At 37.6% G+C, this 13,545-nt stretch overlaps 1 protein-coding gene across 1 annotated transcript in view; it reads left to right on the top strand.

The window, feature by feature from the left end:
* The window catches only part of TNS1 (tensin 1), a 543,368-nt gene extending 536,006 nt beyond the window's left edge, over positions 1-7,362 (top strand). The window contains 1 exon segment of the mRNA XM_070729764.1: positions 1,347-7,362. Within this exon segment, the coding sequence (XP_070585865.1) occupies positions 1,347-1,491 (145 nt within the window). The 3' untranslated portion in view covers positions 1,492-7,362.
* The last annotated feature ends 6,183 nt before the right edge of the window (positions 7,363-13,545 follow it).

Below are 13,545 nucleotides of genomic sequence, written 5' to 3' on the forward strand. Positions count from 1 at the left end.
AAAAATATATAATACATATAATATGTCTCTTCATTTACAGTAGAAATTTCCATTAAAAGAATAGCAATATAAAGCACACAGAATACTTACGGGACCACCTTCTGTTACATGAATCCCAGCGGCCAATTAGGTTCCACAGAGTTGGCCTTCTCCAGGTCCCGTTGACCAGACAATGTCATCTGGTGGGGCTTAGGGGAAGAGCCTTCTCTGTGGCGGCCCTGGCCCTCTGGAATCAACTCCCTCTGGAGATTCAAACTGCCCCCACCCTCCTCGCCTTCCACAAGAGCCTTAAGACCTATCTATGTCGCCAGGCATGGGATAACTAGTGTATCCCCCTCTCTGATCATTGAAAGTTATGTGTGGTTATGATTGTGTAGTATCGATTGTTTTTTAGGTAATGGAATTTAGTTACAGTTTTTAATTATTAGAGTTATGTCTGTATTGTTACATTGTTGTTGCAAGCCTTCCTGAGTCTTCAGAGAAGGGCGGCATACAAGTCTAATAAATACAGTGATACCTTGTCTTACGAACTTAATTGGTTCCGGGACAAGGTTCGTAAGGTGAAAGGTTTGTAAGATGAAACAATGTTTCCCCTAGGAATCAATGGAAAAGCGATTAATGCATGCAAGCCCAAAATTCACCCCTTTTGCCAGCCGAAGCGCCCGTTTTTGTGCTGCTGGGATTCCCCTGAGGCTCCCCTCCATGGGAAACCCCACCTCCGGACTTCAGTGTTTTTACAATGCTGTGATTTCGCTGAGGCTCCCCTCGCTGGGAAACCCCACCTCCAGACTTCTGTTGCCAGTGAAGCGCCCGTTTTTGCGATGCTGGGATTCCCCTGCAGCATCGCAAAAACATGGAAGTCCGGGGGTGGGGTTTCCCATGGAGGGAAGCCTCAGAGGAATCCCAGGAGCTCAAAAACGGGTGCTTCGCTGGCAACGGAAGGTCCGGAGGTGGGATTTCCCAACAAGGGGAGCCTTTGCCTGGCAACGGAAGTCCGGAGGGGGGCATCCGAGCAGCGGCGGGTTTGTAAGGTGAAAATAGTTTGGAAGAAGAAGCAAAAAAATCTTAAACCCTGGGTTCATATCGCGAAAGGTTTGTATGACGAGGGGTTCGTAAGACGAGGTATCACTGTATATAATATATATAAATATATAATATATTAATTAACAGCTATTACTCTTGAGTCCCTGTGCATTTCAAATGGCCTGGTAGAAGGAATATCAATAGTTTTACCTGATACACATGCAAAGTATGGTCGTGATCCAAAGTAGCAGGGGGCAATTCTTCTTGTCTTGTCTTAGATCAGCATGATTTTATCGCTCCTTAATTCCTTTGTCCTCCTCCAGACTCTTTGGCTTCGTGGCTAGGAAACAAGGCAGTACGACGGACAACGTTTGCCACCTCTTTGCTGAACTGGACCCAGATCAGCCAGCGGCTGCCATTGTCAATTTTGTTTCCAGAGTTATGCTTGGCTCCTCCCACAAGAGATGAACTGTGGCTTCCCCCTTTGCAGGGGGCTTCTTGCCCTTGAATTTTGACGAAGGACTTGGAGTTGTTCCGAGAAGTAGTGTGAGGAAAGTGCATCGTGAAGGAGTGATGTGAACTGATGGGGGCGGGGGGAAGGGGGAGGTTTGTGTATAAAAAAAAGGTGATCTGAATTGTTGGAAGGCTGAAACCAACCAAAACACACGTATGTAGCAGAAACCAAGGAACTGACAGCATTGTCTTTCCCTGCCATGATCAAGAAGAGACGGAAACAATTTTGGCTTTTGGATCAGCACAAAAATCAGAGAATTCAGCCCCACGGGCCAAAGTAACCTTAGTAACCTTTGTGGGATAGGTCTATCTAGTAGTTGCTTGTTTAGAAAAATAAGGCAAAACACCGAAACCCCATGACTATATGAGCTTCAGGAAATAATATCCAGAGAGATGCTAAAATCGTTTTTAAAAGCAAATGCTCCCGGTTCAACTACTGCTGAAAGTATGAAGTATGTCTGTATGAGTGTGTGTGAGTGTGTGTGCACATGCATGTGGTCTGTCTGTGATAATGCACATATTTCAGTATTTAACGTGAGGCTTTACCCGTGAGGCCTCTTGCCTTCTGATGGCGATTCAGAACATGTATCTCATTCCCCTTGAGGTCACAGGCCTCCGCGACCTGAGAAATAAACTTACAAGCAACGGTTAGCACGATGAGATTGACAGTGCAAGCAGAAAGTATTTATTTTAATCAGTAGTCACACTCATCCCCACATGCATGTGCACCTACCAATCTGTACAAAAGAGTTTCAGAGCTGAGAATCTCTTTTCTAAGTAATAGTTTATGGAGCATGCTAGCCAAAGCAAAATAGTATCTGTCAAGAGTCTTTGCTATGAGACTCAGAATAAATTGTCCTAAGAAAACTCTTTCCCACAAATGTTAAAAAAAACCCCACCAGGAGTTGGGGAATACCCTTCCTTTTGCGTTTAGGATAAAAACAGTTCTGCCCAAGCTTATCCTTAGGAAGACATACACGTTTGTTTTGGAAGTTGCATGGAAATAGAGCAAAGGCAAGATGAACAATCCAATAATTGAGAGGGGACGGGGATTCTGTTTTGAACCAATTAAGAATAGCCATTATAAAGACTTGTCGATTTAATCATGGCTCTAGCTGTTTCAAAAAGACAGTGGGCATACAGAAGGCAGCAAAATTAGTTCATTATTTTTGCATTATTAAGCTTTATTTTTGCTTCTGGAGGCATCAAGCAGTAGGTTTTTGCACTGACCCGCTAATCATGTTACACTAGATTGACATTTAGTATAAAAAGGGAAACTGTTCCTTTATGTTGCATATTATTTCATGCAAAGCAACTTCATATCCTTTCCAGAGTAAATGAGAAAATGTAGCAGTTGCAGAAAAATTGTATCTTCTTATATTGAACATCACAGTTAAATCCTTCTACTAGAATGATTTTTGGCATTTCTAATGGAGGCCACATATATATTATCTGTAAACTATTCATGCTTGGTGTCTATCAAGGAGAGAGTGAATAATGTCAATTGATCTATCACGTAGTATTTCTGTAGTGTAATGAGAATTTCTCATTATCTTCCCAAACTTCTACAATTGGCAGTTTCTAGATTTAAAGATGTGCTGAATGGATAAAAAGAAACTCTTTTCTATTACTCATTCTGCCTATGGGCTTATTGTGAATTTTTAAATATTAGGCTAGATTCAAGAAAGCCACTGATGTTTTGCAATATAGCAATTGATCCAGTACAAACTGGTTCCAAAACCACACGCATTGAAATAACATGAAACATTCTATCCCTGCCCTCTAATAACCCAAACCTATAAAATTTTGTTCACTGCTATTGAAATGGCAGGTGCAATTCAACAAGTCCTAATTGAAATCATTGTTGTCAATGAGTTATTGTTGTCCAAAATGCTATATAGCAAGGTGGACCTAATTCTTTGCAGGTCTCCAACACCACTGATATCCCCCAACACAATTCAGTGGCCTCCACTAGAAACCATGAATGGAAGTTGGTCTTTCCATCAAATAGGTCATGAAATAGTGAAGAACAAAAACATTTTTGGGATGGAGGCCATGTTGATGACATCCTTCGTATAAACTCATGCAGTGTTCATTAAAAATCAGTACGACAACTTGCGAGACATGCAGTCACCTAAATTTCCCCAGCATTTTCATTGCCTTCTTATATAATATATATATGTACGTATGTAAGTATGTATGAAATATACTGACAAAATAATGTAAGCTAATCAATAATTTTTTTTCTAAAGAAAATGAAATTTACACAAAGTATTTATTTTGTTTTGTTTTGGGCCCTGTTGCTTTTATTTTTCATCTTTGAGTTTTGCAGCTCCCTTCATTCCTCCTACCCCATAGAATATTCTCTAAGCAACTCGTTTGTCACCTCCAGATGCCCTGGGATTTTTCCTCCCTGAAATTCTGGGAGCCTTAATCCTAATATATCTGGAAAATATCAGGTCTGGGAAGTGGTGACAGTATAAAATTTTCATTTTGTTAACATGATCTTCCTGAGCAAAATGTCAAAACCTGAGGTCAGTTCCATCTCCTGAATGCTATAGAAGCAGCACCGGCTAATCGTATGCCCCGATGCAATGCCATTATACAAAATTCCTCATTCCACCCCATTGTTCATCTTCTGCCTGAGCAAATGAGCACGAATACATTTGTACTTTTATTGCTGAATGACATGAGGGAAAACGGTGCGCGTATGTGTGAAAGTGTGCGGAGAGAGATTCGTTTCTGGATATTGTTGTATAAAGCATGAGTTTTGCAAACGGAGAATTTGTTGAGACAGGTACTTGGATGGAGTGGGAACATCCGGTTTTGGCTTCATCATCATCCAGGCTCTGAGCCCCATCCATAGTCAGATGGGATGCTGGAGACTGCGAGATTTATTCTTTATGTTTGTTCTCAATTTCTCTCTCCTTCCGAAAAATTCAAGCAAGATGATTCCCCCCTCCCCTGCCTCACCTGCAAGTGTCTCACCCTGCCATTAACCAATTAGAGAAAGACTGTGTCTATATAGATATATAAATATTATAAATATATATATATATTTTGAAAGTCTCTATTTTTCAGATTTCATTTTTTCCCCCACTGATTTTTAAAATTGTCCCCTTACACGGTGCTTGCTCCCTTGCCACAGGAAAAGTATATTGGAAGTTAATGGTTCATGCTTTTTTGGTTTTTTTGACATTCAAATGAAAGTAAGTTGATATAAGTATCCAGTAGTTACATATCAGTAAATACATTGGTAGGCACATGCATGTGAATGAAATATCTGCTTCCAGCCACGCCTTGTGCACTGTTCCTGTACTAACTCACAAGCTAAAGCTGGAAAGTTTAAGATCCCTCTCCTTTTAGCCTACTCGCTGAGGCAAAGCCTAATCACATTATATAGCTTGTTGCTTGTCCAGCTTGTATCAAGACAGTGCTGCATTTTAGGAATAAACTTGTACTTACGTAGCTCACCTTCCCAGTCCTTCTCTCAGAGTTTCTAGAACGAATGGGAAATCTGGCTCGCCTCTAAACCCTACAATCTTTTTGCATATATTGGTTGGGTCAGAAAATGAATGACTTTTAATAAAGTTTCCTCAAGTGGCATGTTGGGCTACTCCAGTTATTTGTGAGGATGTAGACCAAAGATTAAAACCTCAACCCTGGTCCATCACGATGGACTGTTGATCCAGCCATGCCAGACAGGATTGTTTTGGATATACATAAGAACTGAAAAGCTATTGCCACAACTTTGGTTTTATCTCTTTCCTTTTCTAGAATCTCGAACAGGAGGTTGTTATGCTAAGCCACCTTCCATTAACCTGATATCCTCTCAATGGGACTACAAGTCCCAGAATTTCTAATTAACATATGGGTTAACATGATCAAGGAGTTCTAAGAAGGCCCATACCACGCTATCTAGTGAGCAGCGAATGGAGAAAGGCTGGTCTAATTCATGTGCCTTATTCACTGGTTCATAGTGATTTACTCCAGATGTGAGTGAATGACTGGCTATATCAATCTTCTTCTTCTTCTTCTTCTTCTTCTTCTTCTTCTTCTTCTTCTTCTTCTTCTTCCTCCTCCTCCTCCTCCTCCTCCTCCTCCTCCTCCTCCTCCTCCTCCTCCTCCTCCTCCTCCTCCTTTTTTGGTTTAATCACAAATCCAACTTTATCAGTGGCATAAATAAACTTTTGTGATGCAGGGCAGACATCCTCTGGTCCAGGATCATGTACTTTACCTTTCTTGAGTTTCAAACCCTGAGAGAAGGTTGAGTTTTTAGGGATATCAGCAAACAGGCTTTTTTTCCCCTGGGAAAAATAACCCCCTCCACGTCCAATACCTGGGACTCAGGTCTAATGTAATTTTAGCACATGTATGTTATGTAATGATTTAGAAGATGTTGGATTTTATACAGAATGCACTCAAAGCACCCTCTGCGCACAGAGTATTATGTAATCTTGCCAAAGAAACCTATTTGAAATGCACTTTTCTTTGTTGTACATTTATTCTGTGTGGCTCTAGCCTTTCCTCCCCCACCCCCACCCCCCATTTTAAAAACTCTTTTTTTTAAAACTGTGTTTGCTAGTGAATTTTCCCTAGCAATTTCTGAAGTTCTGTCTTGGAATAATTGGGTGATTTAGCTAATTGTATATGTAGCTTGATATTTAAAGAATGTTCCTGAGAGGTAGAACAGCCAAATTATATTGCATTTGTATGTGAGAGAGAGAGAAGGGGGGTGTAAGCCATTATAAACTCACCGACCTTAAACTGCAACATTTCTTCCCTCCGAGCTGTTGTATGAAACTCTCACAGTGGTTTGTTTAAATCTCATGTCTAAAAGTAGCTATTTTCTAAATTTCCTTCTCAGCAGCATTAATAAATAATATCTGAAAAATAAATAACATTTAAGCAGGCCCAGGCTTGTTTAAAACAAAGAAAAACTTCTTGGTTAAACTGAGACAGAACTTTAGCGGATAGAAGAGCATGTTTCTTCTCAGTCTCCCACTAAGTCCTCCTGTTATCCTTAGACGTATCCTCAGTGTTAATATGGAAGAAAAACAATTTCCTGATTTGTCAATATAGATTAAAGAAACGTCCTTCCTCATTAGTAGCAAATTGGCTTGGATTAGCGTAATGTTAACAAGAATGTGCCTTTTTATCCTAACAGAGCTGGCAGGCATTGGCAATATATGTTTTTTAATCATCTTTTATAGAGGGCATTTGAGACGCAGCTAAATATAGACATGAGGAATCAGTTCTTTATAATATAGAAGTTGACATATACCAGGCTGTTTTTTCCTATCACGGTTCACTGATTGTCCTTAATTAAGAGGCAGACATTGGCCCAAATGATTAAAACAACAGCAGCCCCATTGGACCAATAGCCCAACAGGCAGCTTATATATCTGTTTTCCATCTGCAGTTAAAGTGAATGCGCTAGAGAAACAAATGGGAAGAGGCAACAGGACTGAGTTACATCTTGTGGCAGTAATTAGTCTGAATAGTTCATAAATGGTTGATTCAAAACAGGCTCTATCCAAGTTATTTTTGTGGTGTGTATTTAAAGAAATATTTGGCAAAAGAGCAAGCTGGTGATAAGATGTATCCTGCTAAATTTCAGGGCAAATATTACACTGACTTCATGGAATATCTATGTAAGGCGCACTGAAAAGTAATCTGAAATATTAGCTTTTGATCTGTTGCCCTCTGCCATTTTTCACTATTAAAAGCAAGACTTCGCTAACATGATCAAGGACCACTGCGGGACCTTTCTTCTATGCATTAAATGAAATGGTTTAAACAAATAAACACACAATTATATTATCAGCATTCTTGCCATTCTTGGGTAGTGTCTTCTATATTAATCACGCACAGTTATCTAGAAGGCTGCAGAACTTTTGCCTTAAAATACTGAGTGGACATCCCTTTGAGAAGAATTTATTTTTCTGGATTTCCTGATTTGAATCGGAAGTTGAAACAAATCGAAGCTCCTCCAACTTGACTTTTAATAGCATGAAACAGGTGGGATGTAGATTGTCCTCCCTTTCCTAGCATCGTTTTTCCAGAAATAATGTTTATTCCAATGGATGTACTGCTGAATAATAGAACTTCAAAATCAATGGTGCGATCCAATGAGACCATTGTTCACCATGGCATGTGAACATTCCACTTCTTTGGCTGTAGGGTACTCTCAAAGGACATACCAGAACATAATCCCTTAATCAGAATTAGGAGCCAACCAACCATTTATTTATGAATTTTTTAGATATAATTTTTTTTAAAAAGAATGTTTTAGATGCTTTACTTTGGAAGATTGCATTGAACTGTCTAGAGTCGACTGGAAGAAGCCAAAAGCAACTTGTGCCTATCAGGAAATGTTCCATCTAGTGATTCTTTTTCCTACATTTAAATTTTCAAAAGATATCCTATTTTGCTTAGTTTTATTTGTAATTTAAATGAAATGTTGTACATGATTTCAGTAGTAATTAGAGCAATAAATACATAGAGAAATTAATACAGGAAGTCTGTCCAACTGAGCTCAGAAAAGTCAATTAAAAATTAACAGAAGGGACAGAACCATCCCTGAATGGGTTGTTTGCCTGTGCATTGTTAAGTTCTCTGCCTTGGATATACTGTAGGTAGAAACTTTTCTGTGTATAATGCAAGGCAATGAATATCAACATTTCTTCTGCTGCAACAGTTTGCATAGTTTTCGTTTATTTTTAAAACTGCTTCTTTGCCTTCCTTTCAAAGCTGTTCCACATTTTTTGATCTTCTCACCCTCATGATTCAAAATCCAGAAGTCAATTAATCCAGAGGTCAGTAATAACGAGATACCGTAATAATACATCTATGAAGGCTCCTATAATTGTCCATCCGTGCCATTTATGCATCTCGCTATTCTTATCTTCTATTCTCTAAAATGTTGAGAGCCTAGAAACTGAAAAATGACATTTTGCTTTTAACTACCAAATACCGCCCCTGCCCCAGAGGATAAACAAATAATGTGTTTAAAATTGGTTGGATGTTTTTGCTACAGCAGGGCCTTCCCAAACCAACGGAATCCTCATTATTTATCTCAGGATCTCCCAACCTTGGCAACTTCAAGACATGTGGACTTCAACTCCTAGAAGAAGTCCATATGTCTTAAAGTTACCAAGGTTGGGAGACTGATTTACATGAATAATCCCTTTGTATATCATCAACTTATTACGTGACTGCTGTGATGGAAACTTTCAGAATGAATCCAAACAACACAAATCCAACATCTAATTTATCTCCATGGGGGGGAAGAAATGCATCCAATGAATTATGGGTTTATATCTAGTAAGACTGTCATTAGAATTGCCAACATAAACTGGGGAGATCCTTATTAAAATTGTGACTTGTCAACTTTATTTTGCTACTCGCCTGGAACTATTGTTACAGATTTCTTGCCAGTATTTATGACTCTATGAAACCATGTTTCTTTTCTTTCTTGCATATCTCCATTTTTTTTAAAACTCGGACAGAAATGTTCACTTACATATAACATAGAGAGTAGCAAGAAAGGAAGAGAAAAATAAAATCCATGTCTTAAAGTTATTAAGGTTGGAAAACTAATTTACACGAATAATCCCTTTTTATGTGTTTATATAGAAAGAATTCTCTATATTTTACCACCCAAGCTTTCGTTCCTCTTTGTACAGTAATTTCTTGACTCATTGCAGTTCTTAGTATGGCTTTATCCACAATAAGATTTTAAACCAAATCAATTATATCAAATATGCTGTTGCTTGAATTGCCCAGCTTGGTATCTGGATTGTTGGAATTATAACTCAAACTTTAAGGGAGTGAAGGAATAAAGTCTCTCTACTTTTTGCACAGGGTACTTGTGATGGTAGTTGTATTCACTCTTGCAACCTTACGCTGCAAATTTGGTTCACCACAGAGGTTCATACAACCAAACACTAAGGTGAATATAGGTTTATCCAAAGAGAAATTTGAGGTGAATCTGCTGTTTCTAAACAGTGAAGAAAGATTTGAAGGAAATCTAATTTGGTAAAACCAATGCAAATTTCAGAATACCTTTTGTACTAAGTATAACAGTAAGCACCAAAGTTATCCAGTCTGATGTCTCCGCCATACTTTTTACAAATGTTTTTGGTGCAAACTCTGGCAAGTGGTCCAGAGAAGGTGGCAGATTAAATCTTACACAACACTCACAAAGCTTCTATTTCTTTTAGTAAGGGCATGTATACTTTTTTAAGGCTCTAAATACATGAGTATGCATCTTTCAACATTCAATATAGAAGCTAAAGAAATTTATGGAATTCTATCACACCTGAATTCTATAACAAGGGCTACACAAAGTCGTAGGAAGCGACAGTGGTAACATACTATATAACAACTTGGATCAAGATACTGTATTTCAATATAAGACACATCAGTAACTTTATAGGCCACCCATCTTGTTATGCAAAGTGACTCTGGGTGGCTTACAATGCAGTAAAAGATATAAATATACATTGCTCAAAAAAATAAAGGTAACACTTAAACAGCACAAGTATTCAATGAGAAATTTCATTCAGATCTAGGATGTGTTATTTGAGTGCTCCCTTTATTATTTTTTTGAGCACTATAAAAACAATTATCAAAATAATGTAAAATTCCAAAAATTAAAATACAGAGTAAAAAACCAAGGGGTAAAGCAGAATGGACCTCTATCCCTGTACCAACCATCTCCAGCTTAGACCAGGGGTAGGCAAAGTTTGCCCTTGACTTGTGGACTGCAACTCCCAGAATTCCTGAGCCTATCATGTAGCTCAGGAATTCTGGGAGTTGAAGTCCACATGTCACAGAAGATCCAACTTTGCCTACCCCTGGCCTAGACCATTGGTTCCCCAAGCCAACCAGCAGAACCAAGTTCCAGAGGGCCAGATGTGTGGAAGGGAATTTCACCACCTGTGGTAAGATGATTCAAAGGGCATGAGCCAATTTTGTACATATGTGAAACAAATTACCAATGAATAATTTGATGAAACTATATTGAGGTGATAAGATGATGGTGGACAAACAAAAGAAATGATGTGTTGATATTTTTAATTCCATCTTCTGAATGCCACTATAAGGGAAGATCACAAGTGTATAAAACAATATCAAGTGTTACGTTAAAATAAGCTACTAAAATACAAACTATGTCTTCCTATTTTGCATTACCCTGCTGTTCTGTTCGAAAAAACTTCCTAATATTATGTTCCCGGGTCTATTTGACCCGGACTGCAAATTGATCATTTTAGGTACTTATATTTGGTCTTTTTGAAAGCTTTTTTCACCTGGAAACATGTTTGAACATTTCTGCACACAATGGAATGAAAATTGAACTGAAACAATTAATCCTTATTGGTTTATTTTGCACATAAATGTGCCTCCCCCCGTTTTTGTGAAAGTTTTTTTCAATTTATGGATAGTTTTGCTTGCAAAATCCATTCTATTTTACTAAAGTTGGTGTGCGATTGGTAGCTTGAACATTTCTGCACACAATGATATGAAAATTGAACTGAGAAAATTAATCCTTATTGGTTTATTTTGCACATAAATGTGCCTCCCCCCCGTTTCTGTGACATAGTCTTCACTTTATGGATAGTTTTGCTAGCAGAATACATTCAATTTTGCTAAAGTTGGTGTGGGATTTGTAGCTTGAACATTTCTGAACATAATGATATGAAAATTGAAGTGGAAAAATTGATGCATATTGGTTTATTTTGCATATAAAGTTATTTCAATTTATATAAAAATTATGCTGTTAATTTCAAACTTACATACTTTTTTTAGTAAAATGGATTTCTTTCATAAAATTAGTTATCTGGCTACAATGTGGTTGATTTTCAAAAGGATATTCCAAATATTTCTAGACAAATATGTATAAACAGTGACAATAATGGCACAGAGCAAGGCCGGGGGGGGGGGTCCCTTTTGTGGCAAAAATAAACCAATAAGAACCATTTTTTTCAGTTCATTTATATTTTTCTTATATTCAGAAATGTTCAATTTAGTATATCAAACCTTTTGGGGGAAAATTCCTTAGGGATTTGTAGCCTTAAAAAATAGAAATTGACACGAAATTCAGAAAGGATGGGGGGAGAGGCTTTTTGATCAAAATAAAAATATAAGTCTCAATTTTTCCAGTTCAATTTTCATATCATTATGTTCATAAATGTTCAAACTAGTTTTCCAGTTGAAAAAGTTTTCAAAAGATCAAATTCAAGTACCTAAAAAAAATTTTTTTGGTCCGGTCATATACGAACAGAAACAGATTCGAAGTTATGATTTTTTTTTGCCCAGAAAACAATTAGTCACCACCCCCAAAAATATTTTTTGATGATCAGCATTGTTAAATTGAGTAAATGGATGCCTAAGATTTTAAAGAATATTTCGGATTTGGAGCATTAAAAAAAAAAAGTGAAAATGGTTGCAAGCAGCCGAGGGGGGGGGGGGAGGCCTTATTTCTGATGTTAAAAAACCAGTAAGAATCATTTTTTTCAGTTCCTTTATATTTTTCTTATATTCAGAAATGTTCAAGGTACCATTCCCACACCAACTCCAGTAAAATAGACTGCATTTTGCAAGCAAAACTATCCATAAATTGAAAAAAACTTTCACAAAAACGGGGGGGAGGCACATTTATGTGCAAAATAAACCAATAAGGATTATTTTTTTCAGTTCAATTTTCATTCCATTGTGTGCAGAAATGTTCAAACATGTTTCCAGGTGAAAAAAGCTTTCAAAAAGACCAAATATAAGTACCTAAAATGATCAATTTGCAGTCCGGGTCAAATAGACCCGGGAACATAACATTAGGGAGTTTTTTTTTTCCAGCAAGAAAGAAACCTCCCACCCCCCCAAAAAAAAATTCTCATAGAGAGAACCCCTGAAATGATGAAAAGTCATGAAATTTCAAGTTTCAGATATGCAGGGAAATTTTTTTACAGGGTCTCAAACTTTGATTTCGGGTCTCACAGACCCGAACAGAACAGCAGGGTTTTAAACCATAATGTGGGCTAATTTTTTTTCACCCAGCACCCACCATAGTGACTAATATTTTGTATTAAATACTGGTTTTTAAATGCAGGTCTAGCTTAATGTATTAGCCTACCAGAGTAGTATTTAAGTAAAACATACTTTAGGGAAAAAAGGTTAAAAAACCAAACAAACCCAGAATGAGATCTACTAGGGCAAACATTCAAACTCTAGTCAGTGAACAACTTAAAAATTGTTCACTTTGGCAAGATTTAACTAAGATTCCTGAATTATAACTTCATAGTCCCTCTATTGTATCATCCAATGGCACACAAGTTACTAATATGTCTGATTTCCTAAATCGGACTTTCTCCAACAATAATTAAAATGGTTTGGATTTGGTAACTCCCTCTGCAGTTATGAAAACATGTCTCAGTTCTGAATGCAGGCAGAGGGTTTGGGAATCATCAGTTTAAGGAACTTCAGCATATCCAAAAAAAACCCTGACAAGTTTTTGGTCGGCAATTAGTTGTACATTTCCTTTTTAGTGTCCTATCAAAACTCCATCATTTGTTTGTGTTACACTGTCTAGGCAGAAAAATCCCAGAAGTTTTAGATTTGCATTTAAATTACTCAGTTATGCAATGACTTCCTTTTGAAGCAATCTTTTCAGGTCAGATGTGGTCAATTCTCTCTCACCCTGAAAAAATTTCTTTAAATAAGCTACCGTCTAAGTCTCTGCACAGTCACATTGAATTGCCAGAGATAGCTGACATGAGATATGACTAATATATTTAGACTCTGAGCTTGCATCAAATCAATCTGTGGCATAAATAAAGACATTTTAATTAAAAAAAACCCATCAAGCTATGTGGAACACCAATATTCCACAAAACTGATACAAGGATTTCCGTTGAAAAGAGTTAACACAATAAGTTGAAAGGCACTTAGAGGTCTGTCTTCTAATCTAATCATCAGCTAAACATTATAACAATTCAGACAAATGGTTGT

The sequence above is a fragment of the Erythrolamprus reginae genome, chromosome 1 (assembly GCF_031021105.1).
Source record: "Erythrolamprus reginae isolate rEryReg1 chromosome 1, rEryReg1.hap1, whole genome shotgun sequence".
NCBI lineage: Eukaryota > Metazoa > Chordata > Lepidosauria > Squamata > Dipsadidae > Erythrolamprus > Erythrolamprus reginae.